Source organism: Carassius carassius, chromosome 30, assembly GCF_963082965.1.
Source record: "Carassius carassius chromosome 30, fCarCar2.1, whole genome shotgun sequence".
Taxonomy (NCBI): domain Eukaryota; kingdom Metazoa; phylum Chordata; class Actinopteri; order Cypriniformes; family Cyprinidae; genus Carassius; species Carassius carassius.
Genome location: NC_081784.1, coordinates 26,182,356 through 26,195,109, shown reverse-complemented (window position 1 = coordinate 26,195,109; position 12,754 = coordinate 26,182,356). Strand labels below are relative to the sequence as shown.

General features: G+C 36.2%; 1 protein-coding gene across 1 annotated transcript in view; it reads left to right on the top strand.

The window, feature by feature from the left end:
* LOC132110975 (CUB and sushi domain-containing protein 1-like) overlaps window positions 1-12,754 on the top strand; it is a 648,917-nt gene that overhangs the window by 554,766 nt on the left and 81,397 nt on the right. Inside the window, exons 31-34 of the mRNA XM_059518126.1 lie at window positions 5,053-5,169; window positions 7,495-7,608; window positions 9,125-9,220; window positions 11,434-11,637. Coding sequence (XP_059374109.1) covers window positions 5,053-5,169; window positions 7,495-7,608; window positions 9,125-9,220; window positions 11,434-11,637 — 531 coding nt within the window. The remainder of the gene's footprint in view (window positions 1-5,052; window positions 5,170-7,494; window positions 7,609-9,124; window positions 9,221-11,433; window positions 11,638-12,754) is intronic.

The window sequence follows — 12,754 nt, the reverse complement described above, 5'->3', positions numbered from 1 at the left end:
GGATACCTTCACGGAGTCAGCAGGCTCTGGCCCCCTGGCGAACGGTGCCGACTCCTCCGCTCCCTCACAGACGGCAGCCGCCCCTCCACATCGCGGGCGGCCGGTAGCGAGCTCGCCCGTCCCCGGCAACTCACTCCAGTCCACCGCCTTGAGCGTCCATGGCGGCACACTCCTCGCCAGCTCGATGGCACTGCGGAATCACCACAGCGGCGAGGGATCTTCAGCAGCGCGTCCCTCCTTCTCCCGGGCTTCGGCACCACTGTAATAATATAACCTTCATAATCATCGGGAAGAAGGAGGCTGGAACCGGCGGACAATCAAAATGAATCTTTAATAATCAAAATAAAGACAAAACAGTGCATCAGCCCCTTGCGGACGACTGATGCGCACAAATAAAAACCAAAACATAAAATAAAGCCCAGGCCTGGTCCTCTCTCGTCCTTCACTGTCATCGCTCCAGTTTTATATCCTTCCATCTCCTATGTGGGACTCGAGACCGGTGGTGGGTCGCAGGTGTCGCTCATTTCCCAATCACTCCACCGGCCTCGCTCGTTCCCACATCCCTCGGCCCCGCCCCACTCGTCACAGTGATCTAAAACAACAGAAATTGGGGTTGGTTGTAATACTGTTAGAAAACCATGGACATCGGTTTACATTGTTAAACAATCAGTTTACTTGTTAAACAAATGTTACATATTTAAATGAAGAGGACCTACCAATTCACCTTTTTTTATTTTAACATGCAATAAACAGATTGAAAATCAGATTATGATTTAAAGTGAAGTTCTGCCTTGTTTTGTATACCAAAATTGTGTATTTGTCCTGTTAATATTAAATGTGGTAACACTTTAGTTAAGGGATCAAATCTTACTATGAACTAGGTGCTTGTTAGCATGCATATTACTGGCATATTGGCTGTTTATTAATACTTGTAAAGCACATATTAATGACTTATTCTGCAAGACCATATTTTAGATTGCAGTGTTGTTGTCGAGTCACCAACTGTCGAGTCAGAGTCGAGTCTCGAGTCTCAGTGTTCGAGTCCGAGTCCAAGTCCGAGTCACCAAAGAAGAGTCCAAGTCGAGTCACCATTACCAGAGTTCGAGTCCGAGTCGAGTCTCGAGTCCCGTATTGGAAAAAATGATAAGTAGGCATTGAAGTCCATTATATGAAGAAAACATCCTGAAATGTTTTCCTTAAAAAACATAATTTAAGAAAAAACGCCATGGATATCCTGGATGGCATTGGGAGGAGTAAATGATTAGGACATTTTAAATTTTTGTGTGAAATAATCCTTTAACACTGTATTACAGAAATACACTCGGCGAAAAAAAGAAACATGCATTTTACAGGACACTGTATTTTAAAGATACCTAAAACATAAAAATCAATACGATATGCCAAGAGAGGGAGAGAGAGAGAGAGAGAGAGAGTTTGTGTGTGAGAGAGAGAGAGAGAGAGAGAGAGAGAGAGAGAGCGTTTGTGTGTGAGTGACCGAGTGATTTAGCGTGAGTGCGTTTGTATGTGTTCAAGTGAATGTGTGTATTTCAGTTAACCACGGACTGTTGTATATATACACAGACAAAGAAAAAAAAGAAAGAAAGTTACTCCAGACAGTCAGGCCTGAAAAAAATTATATTTCCAAAAACCTGAAATTTCCTTACTCCTCAGTGTGAAATTGCAGATTTCTAAAGGCAAATCTTTCAACAAAAGGCACTGTGAGTGTGTGTATTTGCATATGCCCACTTGCACACAAACACGCGCAACTGTGTGTGTGTGTTTGCATGTAGCTCCAGACAGTCTTCTCATGGTGAGTGTGAAGGGAAGGTGATGTGATCAAAGCTACAGGAGCGAGTTTGATATGCAGAAAACGGGGAGCCTCAGCTGCATTCTGACACCAGCTTTTCATGAGCTCACAGAAGCATTGTGAGGCAGATGAAGCAACAGACCTGTGGATGCCAGAGCCCAGAGGCTTTAGCATGGGACTGATGCGTGAGGAATCTCAATTGAAGATCATTGTTACTGAGACCTGAGGGATGAAAGAAACACAGACGGAGCAGAGAGATCACAGGTGGCGTGGACTGCAATTTTGGAAGGCCACTCGTACTCATTGGCATGGAGATAAAGGCAAATGCAAGCTGGGTAATGCCAGGGCTTAGGTACACAGAGAACTTTCATAGCTCTAACCTCAAGCTCTTTTGTCATTCATCCCAGTTAATGGCTCTTGGGAAGGGTGTACTGCAATAATTCAATTCAATTATTACTCAATTCAGTTGAGTATCAACAGCATATAACAGTGGAAACTAATCCCCTATTTTCTAATAATATTACCAAGGGGCAACATGTATACTGAACATAGCAGAGGACCTAGGACATATCCTTGTGGCACTCCATACTTTACTGGTGATAATTGAGATGACTCAAATGAGTTTCTGTGCTATAGTGGGCCTGAAAACTGACTGAAAATCTTCAAAGAGATCTTTTTTTTTTTTTTTTTTCTTTGGTAGGAAGGAGCACAATTGAGCAGACATAACTTTTTTTTTTAAATTTCGGCATAAACGGAAGATTTGAATTGGGCCTGTAATTTTCCAGTTCATTAGGGTCTAGTTGTAGTTTCTTAATAAGAAGCTTAATACCCGCCTGCTTGAATGATTTTGGGGCGTGACCTAAAGCTAACGAAGAGTTAATAATATTGAGAAACTGTTCTTTTGCTAAAGGTAACAATTCTTTTAATAATTTAGTGGGTACAGGATCTAACACATTAAGTAATCCAATTTCTTTCGGTGAGAACTTTCTCTGTTAAAATTAAGGTAACATATATATATAATGTACACACACACACACACACACACACACACATTTACACACACATTTACTAAATTAATAAATAAATAAATAAAAATAAAAACCTGACTTTTTCTCTCTTTTTTTGGAACTGATACAGGGGTGGGATAGCACTTCTTTTCATCAGCCAAGCAAGCATTGTTGTTGACCACAGTTATCTCTAAATTCTGATTTTTTACAATAACTTTTAAAAGTGGAGTTCCCAAACACTTCTTATCACAGGTGGTCCATCGGTCATGGTCATACAAGGTCAAGGTCATACGCTATGGGCCAGGTGTGACAGAAGCACTGACACTGATTAATATCTCCACAAATACTTTTCTCTGACCTTCTGAGCCTCATTTTTTTACATTTGGCACTACCAGTAATCCTCTTGGTGACCTTTGTGGTTGTTTTTCGCTTGTTTTTCCTTTCATGAACAGTCAAACACCTAAGTGTTTAGCCTCTACCCATTATGGGCCTGATAAAGAGATAACACACGCCAATGCACCAACACACAGATGATTTATAGTCTTCTTTGGCTGCTCCTCCTCAATACTCCTTCTTTGTGCTCAGACCTGAATTACAAATCAGTTTTACTAAAATACCTGTCAGAGGCTATAGCAATTCCAATAGCCCTTCCACATGGCTTGCATGATGTGTTAATTGTAGGCCATTTTAGCAGCGCTACCTAAAATCTGTTTTTTTTTTTTGCAATCAATGTCAAGCCTAAGCAAATTATCCCTGCCTGTATAAAGGTATGTACATTTTCCAATACCTTGTTATTGACTTTCTTGCTCCAATAAATGTTTAGGAGTTAAGTGAACAACTTGCTGCTGGATAAAATGATCTAGCGTCATTAGCTTGTACAAGTCCACACAATACTTACACCTACAGTACTTGGCCGGAATTGTGATTACTGTTGAGCTGTTATTAGAGAGTGCTATTTCTGTCTTTGATGTGAATTATGTTTGTTGTGCAGTGATTTATTGTTAAAACAGCAGTTTCAAAGTGTCAATCAAAACTGCTTTTTTACTGCTTTCTTTTTTTCTTTCTTTTTTTTTTTTTACTTTGGTAAATACTCCACTAATCTGTTATTTAAACACTGCCTTCTTTTTAAATAAGGTATGCCTTGAAATTGTGACTTTTGCTCCCTACACACTAAGCAGGGAGTATCTGTTGAAGTTAATTTTGCCTGGCAAAATTTGTTAATCTGAAATGCCCTACGACGTCATCAAACACAGGCAACAATAGAGTCATGCAGATTAGGAGTTTCAAATATAATAATATGATCCTGTAAATAAAAATAATATAAATGAGAATATTTCATTATAAATGTATCTTATACATCCAGTTTTGTTTATATAAAATAAATGTTTTTATTGTTGTTGTTTTATTATTATTCGTATGAATTACAGTTAATATAAATTGTGTCATTTATCATACATAAACACCTAAATTTAGTTATAAATGTGATTTGATATGTACTATTGAATTTAATGTGACTTTAAATTTTTGGCATTAATGTATATATATATTAATAGTTTATATGTAGTTTATATACATTTATTTTAGCCAAGCTTTATATAAATATTATTTAATCGACCATACTTTCATATACATTTGTATATGTACATATACTGTATATATGCATCTAGGTGTGATTATATAAAATACATACTATTAAATATTCCAATTAATATATTTAACTTGTTTATTTTAGCCAAACTTTGTGCGTTACTATGGTAATATGCAATTGCTGAATCCCCGTTCACTTCTTGTGAATTGCTACATCTACAGTATGCACATCCCTATTCCTTTATGATTTGGAATTAAATTATATTCACCAAATATTGACTTTGAGGATTAGAATATATCTTATAGCACATAGAATGTGGAAACAGAGTCTGTCACAAACTGACTGCTGAAAGCACAAAAGCCAAAGTAATTTTTTTAGATCAGAACAATCATAATGGGGAAAAAATAAAAAATAATTGCTTGTACTTTCCTGTTGTCCGTTCATATATATATATATATATATATATATATATATATATATATATATATATATATATATATATATATATATATATATTAATGTGAAGAACTCCCTTAGCCTCACTGGTCATCAGGTATCTAATACAGTACTAAAAATGACCTCATTAGCTTGTGTCATATGGACTGAAAAAGAGTAAATATGAGCATTTAAGGTTGTTTCTCTCATTTCAGCACCATGCGGTGGGCAGTACACTGGATCAGAGGGAGTGGTATTATCCCCAAATTACCCTGTCAACTACACAACAGGCCAAACCTGCTCATACTACATCACAGTATCTGGAGAATTTGGTGAGTAAATAAAGTTATTTACAAAGGTCACGGTTCAGTTTAGAGATTTCTTGGAGTGGGATATACCTAAAAATGTATAAACGGCTAAAAAGCTGTTCACTCAGAAATCACTAGTAAACTTTAATGAAACATTTAAAAAATACCTTATATTTTTAATTCCTTAATAATGTTTATTTTTTAAGTTTATTTTTTTTTATTTTTTTTTACTACAGTTCATTTTGTGAAGCATATATACTGAAATGTGTTCAGTAAAAATATCTGAACATAAAACTGCCAATTCAATTGCTTTATTATTATTATTATTATTATTATTATTATTATTATTATTATTATTATTATTATTATTATTATTATTCAATGTCTGAATTGTAAATTAACAATTTATTAAGGATAGCAACTGATATCTTTCAATTTTCTGTCCTCACTTTGTTCTCATTTGCAAAAGAACATTAGATGAAGTAACATTGCCATCACAAATATAGTACTGGAAAGTTAATTAGTAGGTTGTATAGCAAGTATAAACTCAGTTACCTTGAGTATTTCATTTCATTCAAGTGGCGAGTCCTCCGTCTGTAGATATTAACTGATGTAAATATCTTCCTGCCCAAACAACACACTCACACTGTGTGAATCAATAATTAATTGCATTGAATGAATAATAAAGCACGGAGCATAAACTCAGGAAATTCACATAGTTCTAATGCTCACATTTACATTAAATATCTGGCTCTATTAAGATAATATAAAAAAATATATAGTTATGCGATAGTACGCTAACACCTGCGATTTTGGATGATCCATAATTGCTCAGTTAGCATGTAAGCTCAAATTGGATAGCTATATTACAGTACTATATTATATTTGTTTTACTCTGCAACATGTTAACTTGGTTATTCATAAAACAAAACCACATTAGCAAGCATTCTCCAAAATCATCTTAACATAAAAAGAAAGAATTTTTCAAATAGATTTTTCTCGGCCAAATATTGTCTTGTCCTACCATACATCAATGGGAAGCTTATTTGTTCAGCTTTCAGATGATGTATAAATCTCAATTTCGAAAAATTTAACCTTATGACTGGTTTTGTGGTCCAGGGTCACATATATGGAAATAACATTGAATATGAGTTGCTTAAATATATTTTTGGCCATACTTAATATCCACAACTGCACAAAACCACAGTTTACTAAATCCATTACAAATCCTTGCAGTTAATGCATAGCAAATATGAGTGTAAGTAAAGCTTTAACATTTGAAGTTTGTGGAAGTGTTTGTGAGCCGACAGAAATCCAGTCAAACTGATATTTACAGAGCTACTCGCAGCGACCCCTCAGGTTTTCTCTGCTGTTTGAGTATGAAGCGAGGGCCGACATCTCATTACAGAGGACATAATAGAGTCGTCGCAGTGGCCCGAGTGACCCCTTTCCACCCTTCTCTGCTTAGCTGGCTCTCACACCAGCGACTGACATGCACAGCATGCCTCTGTGATTTCCCTGGTCTCTCATGCCCTACCATGTGAACCGTGTGTCCTTTCTGGCAAGCGAATGCGTTTAATCACAGCTTCATCACAGGTCTCAGGTCAGAGGGAATGGACACCAGACGGGACCAAACATACACATAATGCATACATTACTGACAGAGGTTCAGGATTTTGAGGTATTAAGAGTACAGTGATGATAACACTATAGTACTTGGATATATACTTGCAGTGAGAAAGGGAAAAAACACATATTATTATTATTATTATTATTATAACTACTACTACTACTACTATGAAAGTTTTAGCTGAATATGTAGCTATATATTGTTACATGAAAAAACAAGGTCTGTAAATACACTGGCTTAATTCTTAAACCTCAATGTGTTTGTGGTAAATCAACATAATTTTTATTTGTGAGTCATTTGGTTCATTTGCTTAAAAAGAACCAGCTCAGTCATTTGTTTGTGAATCACAAGCTCTCAAACTTAATTCCCACACAGGTCATTGTTTTCCAGAACAGAGCTGTTGCTACACTAAAAGTGGTGTTCTGTGGTATGGGTTTACAGTACGCACATTTTATTCACAATTTCACGACATGATTTCTGTAATCAAAATCTTCTATTATAATGAATGTAATCTCATGTGCCATTTTGATTGTGACTAGGTTATACTTCAGTACATACTGCATATTATGGACACTTATAAAACCATCGACCTGAAGCAAGCTTGTAGATGGGATATTTATGTGAATTTATGTCTTAATTCATTGTATGTCTTTTGTTAGCGTCTTTTCCCAGCTGTGGTGATAGTAAAATGCTCAGTGCATTTCATTTTGTCTCCACAGTGGTGTTTGGGCAATTTGCCTATTTCCAGACAGCCATGAATGACTCCGTTGAGCTATTTAATGGGCCCAATCAGAATTCTAGGCTGTTAAGCTCCTTGGCTGGGTCTCATTCTGGTAAGTAATAGCTTTACATTCACCCCAGTTTTGTTGCTTTGAGTTTGCTTTGAAATGCACAGAACCCTTTGAAAAGAAACAAACAGGCATAAATGGCTTTATAAATCTGTAAAAAAAAGACAATTGTGCAGACAACTGAGCAGTGAAGGAGGGTGTAAGTTTAATGGATCCTTTCAAGAGGGAGAGATACAGGAGTGTCATTTTTGGCAAGCATTTGATAATATTATTTGTAATTGTTTTTTATTTTTTTTATATATAGTTTGAAATCTGTGTTATATACACACAGACAGTGAACACGGTCACTCAGCCTCAGGCAAATTAAGTCTTTGTTTGCCAGTAATATTTTCATAAAATCATAAAAATATACATCACCCTGAAAGACTGAATGAAATCGATTTTAGACTTCCATGTATCCAATAGCTTTGGGGTGATCTACAGTATATTATATTTATTAATCTTCTTATTCACAAAAAAAAAAAAAAATATATATATATATATATATATATTGTCCGAAATAATACTGATAATAAAATCATTAATGTATATAGAATCACTATTACTATCAATGTAAACAATTAACATCTGGCAACCAAAAAGTGTCCTTTTCTCCCCCATCTTCCTTTAAAATGAACGCTGCTTGGTTTTATTTATATTTTTATTCATTTATTACTATTATTAGTAGTAGTATTAGTAGTAGTATTATTCATGCTATTCATACATTTTTAAGTGTGGTTTAAGTGTCCAAATAATGGAATCTATGTTGTCGTTTTCGACCATTCGATCCAGACTATAATTCCTTTTAAAAAAGAAAATGTCATCCTTGCAGCTTCCTGCTGAATTATTGTCGGTATTATTGAGTGAAAGGTAATAAAATGCCAAGAAAACGAAAATCACTGCTAATTCCTCAGTCTTTGCAGGATTGATGGCAGCTATTGGACACAAACTGTTTGTGTGGCATTTTTATACTGTATATCTTCATGGTCTGCTGTGCAACACTATATTCCAGTGGGAAGCGCTGTAAATTCATATAATTTCTATTTCATCTTTGTGAGCAGTGGGCTAGAAATCCTGACAGGCCACTCAATTCATAGTTAGAGTGTTTAACCCTCCAGGCTCAACTGTAGTGTTTCATTCACCATCTATATCAGCACTCTGTTTCTTTCTTTGGATACAGCTTTGTAAAAGTACACTTTGATTTTGGATCTGAATGCTCAAGTTTAGCTCAAGGGTGAGTCATCCTTTAGGTTGGGGATTATTATTATTATTATATATATTTTTTTTTATGTACCTGCTGCATCTTTGAACATGCCGGAGACAGCTTGAGTATTTCTTTGGGTATCCATCAGTTTTAGGCCCATCGTTGCTGACCTGCTGTCTCCACCCTTGCCCCGGAGGCTGATTCGAGTTATTAAGCCATCCGTCATGTACGCTACCTTAAGACTAGTTTGTTGCGGCACATTTGCCTCCATAAGCGACTCTCAGAGACTTTAACATCTAACATATTGTGTTTTTGCAGGAGAAACCTTACCCTTGGCCACCTCAAACCAAATCATGCTGAGATTCAGCGCAAAAAGCGGCCCATCCGCCAAAGGTTTCCATTTTGTTTACCAAGGTAAGCGAGCACTCAACTTTCAGTCAATAACAGGTCCTTGTGCAGAGCCAAGGCTTTGTTTTTAATCTTCAAATCTGAAACATTCAGTTAGCCTTTGTGTTTGCGTTGTGTATATATTGGCACCGTGTATAGGGTGAAATCACACCTCTGAAGTGCCGGGCCGGCATGCTGATCAGTATGCCTGAGCCAGCTTTTAGAGGGAAATACCCTTTATATTTCACACAGAGAAGTAAACAGCCGCATTCACAATGTCATAACCAATACACAATATAGTCAAATGAGGAAGGGGCTCTAATTTGATATAATTTGTAAAGCATTTAGCTCTGAGCCAAACTGAATGGGAGATTGATTTCTGTGCTATTCTCATTCTCAGTATTTTGAGAGTTGCCTTGCAGTTTTTGAGCATTTTTCCCCCTCTCCCCATCCCTTTTTTGCCACTTTGGTGTTTTGTATTTCAGTGGTGTATATTCCAGAATAAGGCATTAGTATGTGCTTTATAAGTACTAATAAACAGCCAATATACTAGTATGGATGCTAATAAGCAATTAGTTCATATTGAGAATAGGTCACTAAACCAATGTGTTACACCCAATTAAATATTCTATTTTTTAACATTAGTAAACATAAACTATGAAAATACTTTCAAAGCATTTATTAATCTTAGATAATTATTACATTACATAATTAAAATGAAAGTTGTATGTAATAATGTTAGTTAATGAACCTGAGCTAACATGGACCAGCAATGAACAGCTGTATTTGTATTTACTAACATTAAAGGAACACTCCGACTTTTTGGGACTTTAGCTTATTCACAGTATCCCCCAGAGTTAGATAAGTCCATACATACCTTTTTCATTTCTGTGCGTTCTGTAAGTGTTATTTGACGCTCCCACCGCTAGCCTAGCTTAGCACAAAGACTGGATGTAAATGGATACTGGTAGCATAGTAATCCCAATAAGTGACAAATTAAATGAGACAGAGAGCATTTTTAATCGTATAAATACTGGGAACTATATTCTCACTAGGCGTAGGAGCACAGCTAACGTTACTTGGGCGGAGTGATTAGCGCAGCACTCGAGACCGTAAACAAAACAAACGTGACTAACTAGCTAGACGTGACTCGTGATCATGGCTGATCCAGGTGATGGTGGATGGTCCCTCCAGCCTCTTCCTATATATTCACAGCCATCAGATGAAAGTTAAGACACAAACAGAAAAAAAGAACCAAGTTGCTACAATGTTCACAAGCAAAAACAGCAAAACCAGCAAAGTTCTCTGTGTTAAGGTCATGGAGATGCTTATACAAGTGTGCTAGATAAATATATAAGTGGGTTTTCTTTAAAAAGAGTGCAAAGGAAGTCACAGTGTACACCAGTGCACTGGTGAACGTACAATATGCTACAAATGTGGAACGTTATCTGTGTTTCAAAAGCTACATAGGTGCAATTATAAAGACAAAACTGTTGCTTTTAATTCATGAAAAACTGAAATGTATAGATTAAAAAATCTAAAACAAAACATATACATTTGTTTTTAAGTTATCAAACGTAGAAATGGACAGTATTTTAGCAACATTACAATGGAAAACTGGTATCCAATAATGAGTCTAGTTTTCTGTGAGGTGTGTGTTAGGATCATAAATTTTGTCTATGTATGTTTTGGTCACACTTCGTTTGGGGACCACTTCCTACTATTAACGAACTGTTAATTATGTATTTTGACTCAATAAACTCCTTATTTGCTGCTTATTAATAGTGAGTAAGGTCGTTGTTATGTTTAGGTATGGGTAAGCTTTAGGGATCTAAAATATGGTCATGCAAAATAAGGCATTAATATGTGTTCTATAAGTACCAATAAACTGCCAGTATGCTAGTAATATGCACATGACTAGTTAATTATAAGCAACTAGTTAACAGTGAGAAATGGTCTCTAAACTAAAGTCATACTTCTCTTTAAATTCATTCGATTTTTTATTGTTAGTACATTGTTAACTAATTAATTTAACTAATTAATTATTCTAAAGTGTTGCCAATATTTTTGTGAAAAGTTTGTGGAATTCTTTGCTGAAGAGAAAGTTCGAAAGAACATCATTTGTTTGCTTTCTTTTGCAACAATGTTAAGACAACTTATTAGGTTTTGAAACAGAGCCAGTGTGTTTCCAAGCCTCCATCTGGTCCGCTTTGATTAGAGATCTGTTTCCTGTCCACTAGCTGTTCCACGCACCAGTGATACACAGTGCAGCTCCATCCCAGAGCCCAGATACGGCAGGCGGATCGGGTCCGAATTCTCAGCTGGCTCCATTGTTCGTTTCGAGTGCAACCCTGGATACCTCCTCCAGGGATCCAAAGCCATCAAGTGTCATGCGGTCCCTAATGCTCTGGCACAATGGAATGACACAATTCCGAATTGTATAGGTAAGCAAGCCTGGATTTATTGAAGAAAAATGCACACTAGTCATGTTTTATTCAGGACTAAACAATTGTTTGCTTGTTTGAGCATTAGAAATAAAGCAAGATAGACAGTTCAAATTCTATTTTACTTTTATATGCTCGCTAACAAGTAACATCATTCAAATGTTTATTTATAACCCTGTATTTTCTCAAGTCCATAGAGAATGTAAATGTGCAAGTTTCTGTGGTCTCCTCTAACTTGAGCTAACTAATAAGTGATAAAAAATCCTACTGGAGGATGAAATGGCAGTGGCCTCTATGAGGATTTAAAATGTCAGGCCTCTAGTTAATATTTCCTTCTATACTGCCATCCTCAAGGGGCTGAGAAGCTGAATCCAAGGGCCTCTGGGCCACAGCCTTCAGTTCAAAGCTGTAACCTCCAGGCTTTAATATTGAGCATTTAGCTGTCGCTGTATTCTATAGTGCTGTCACGATTTTATCACTCCCAAGGCACGTCCTCATTTCGGTCTGCTTTCAAATCTCACTTCCCCGTTTTTCATAGGAATTACAAACTGAAAGGTAGATATCTATTAAATATTAATAGAAATTTAATGTATTTAGCTTGTTAATCATAACATTCCTCATTCATTCCTTTCATCATCATGTATTAAAGTCAGCATGAAACACCATTTGCAACCAAATTTCTCTAAGCAAGGAGGTAAGTCCATAATACCAGCATGGAGAGAGCTTGAGCCATTAATGTCATGTAACTAATTGCTCTAGAGCTGCAGGAATGACAATACTAATGGGATGTGCCCAAGCTCAAATCCTTAAGATGTGATACCACAGGCATTAGATAGGAAATATATAGTCTGTTTCATGCTTTTAAGAGCCTTAGTTTTTAACATCCAGGCCACATTAAATAGTTTACCCAACCCATTTTGCTTCCATAATTTGTAATCTGGTATATTCATTTAGTTCAGAGTAAAAAAAAAAAAAAAACACACATTTATTGAGCAAATCACATAACAGATTGTTAGGTGGTTTGAGGGGAGCAGTTAAAAACAGGAATTAACGTCATCTGAAAAGGAATCACTCCAGGAATGTGCATTAAAAGGTCAGTTTTGATTTCACAGAGCTT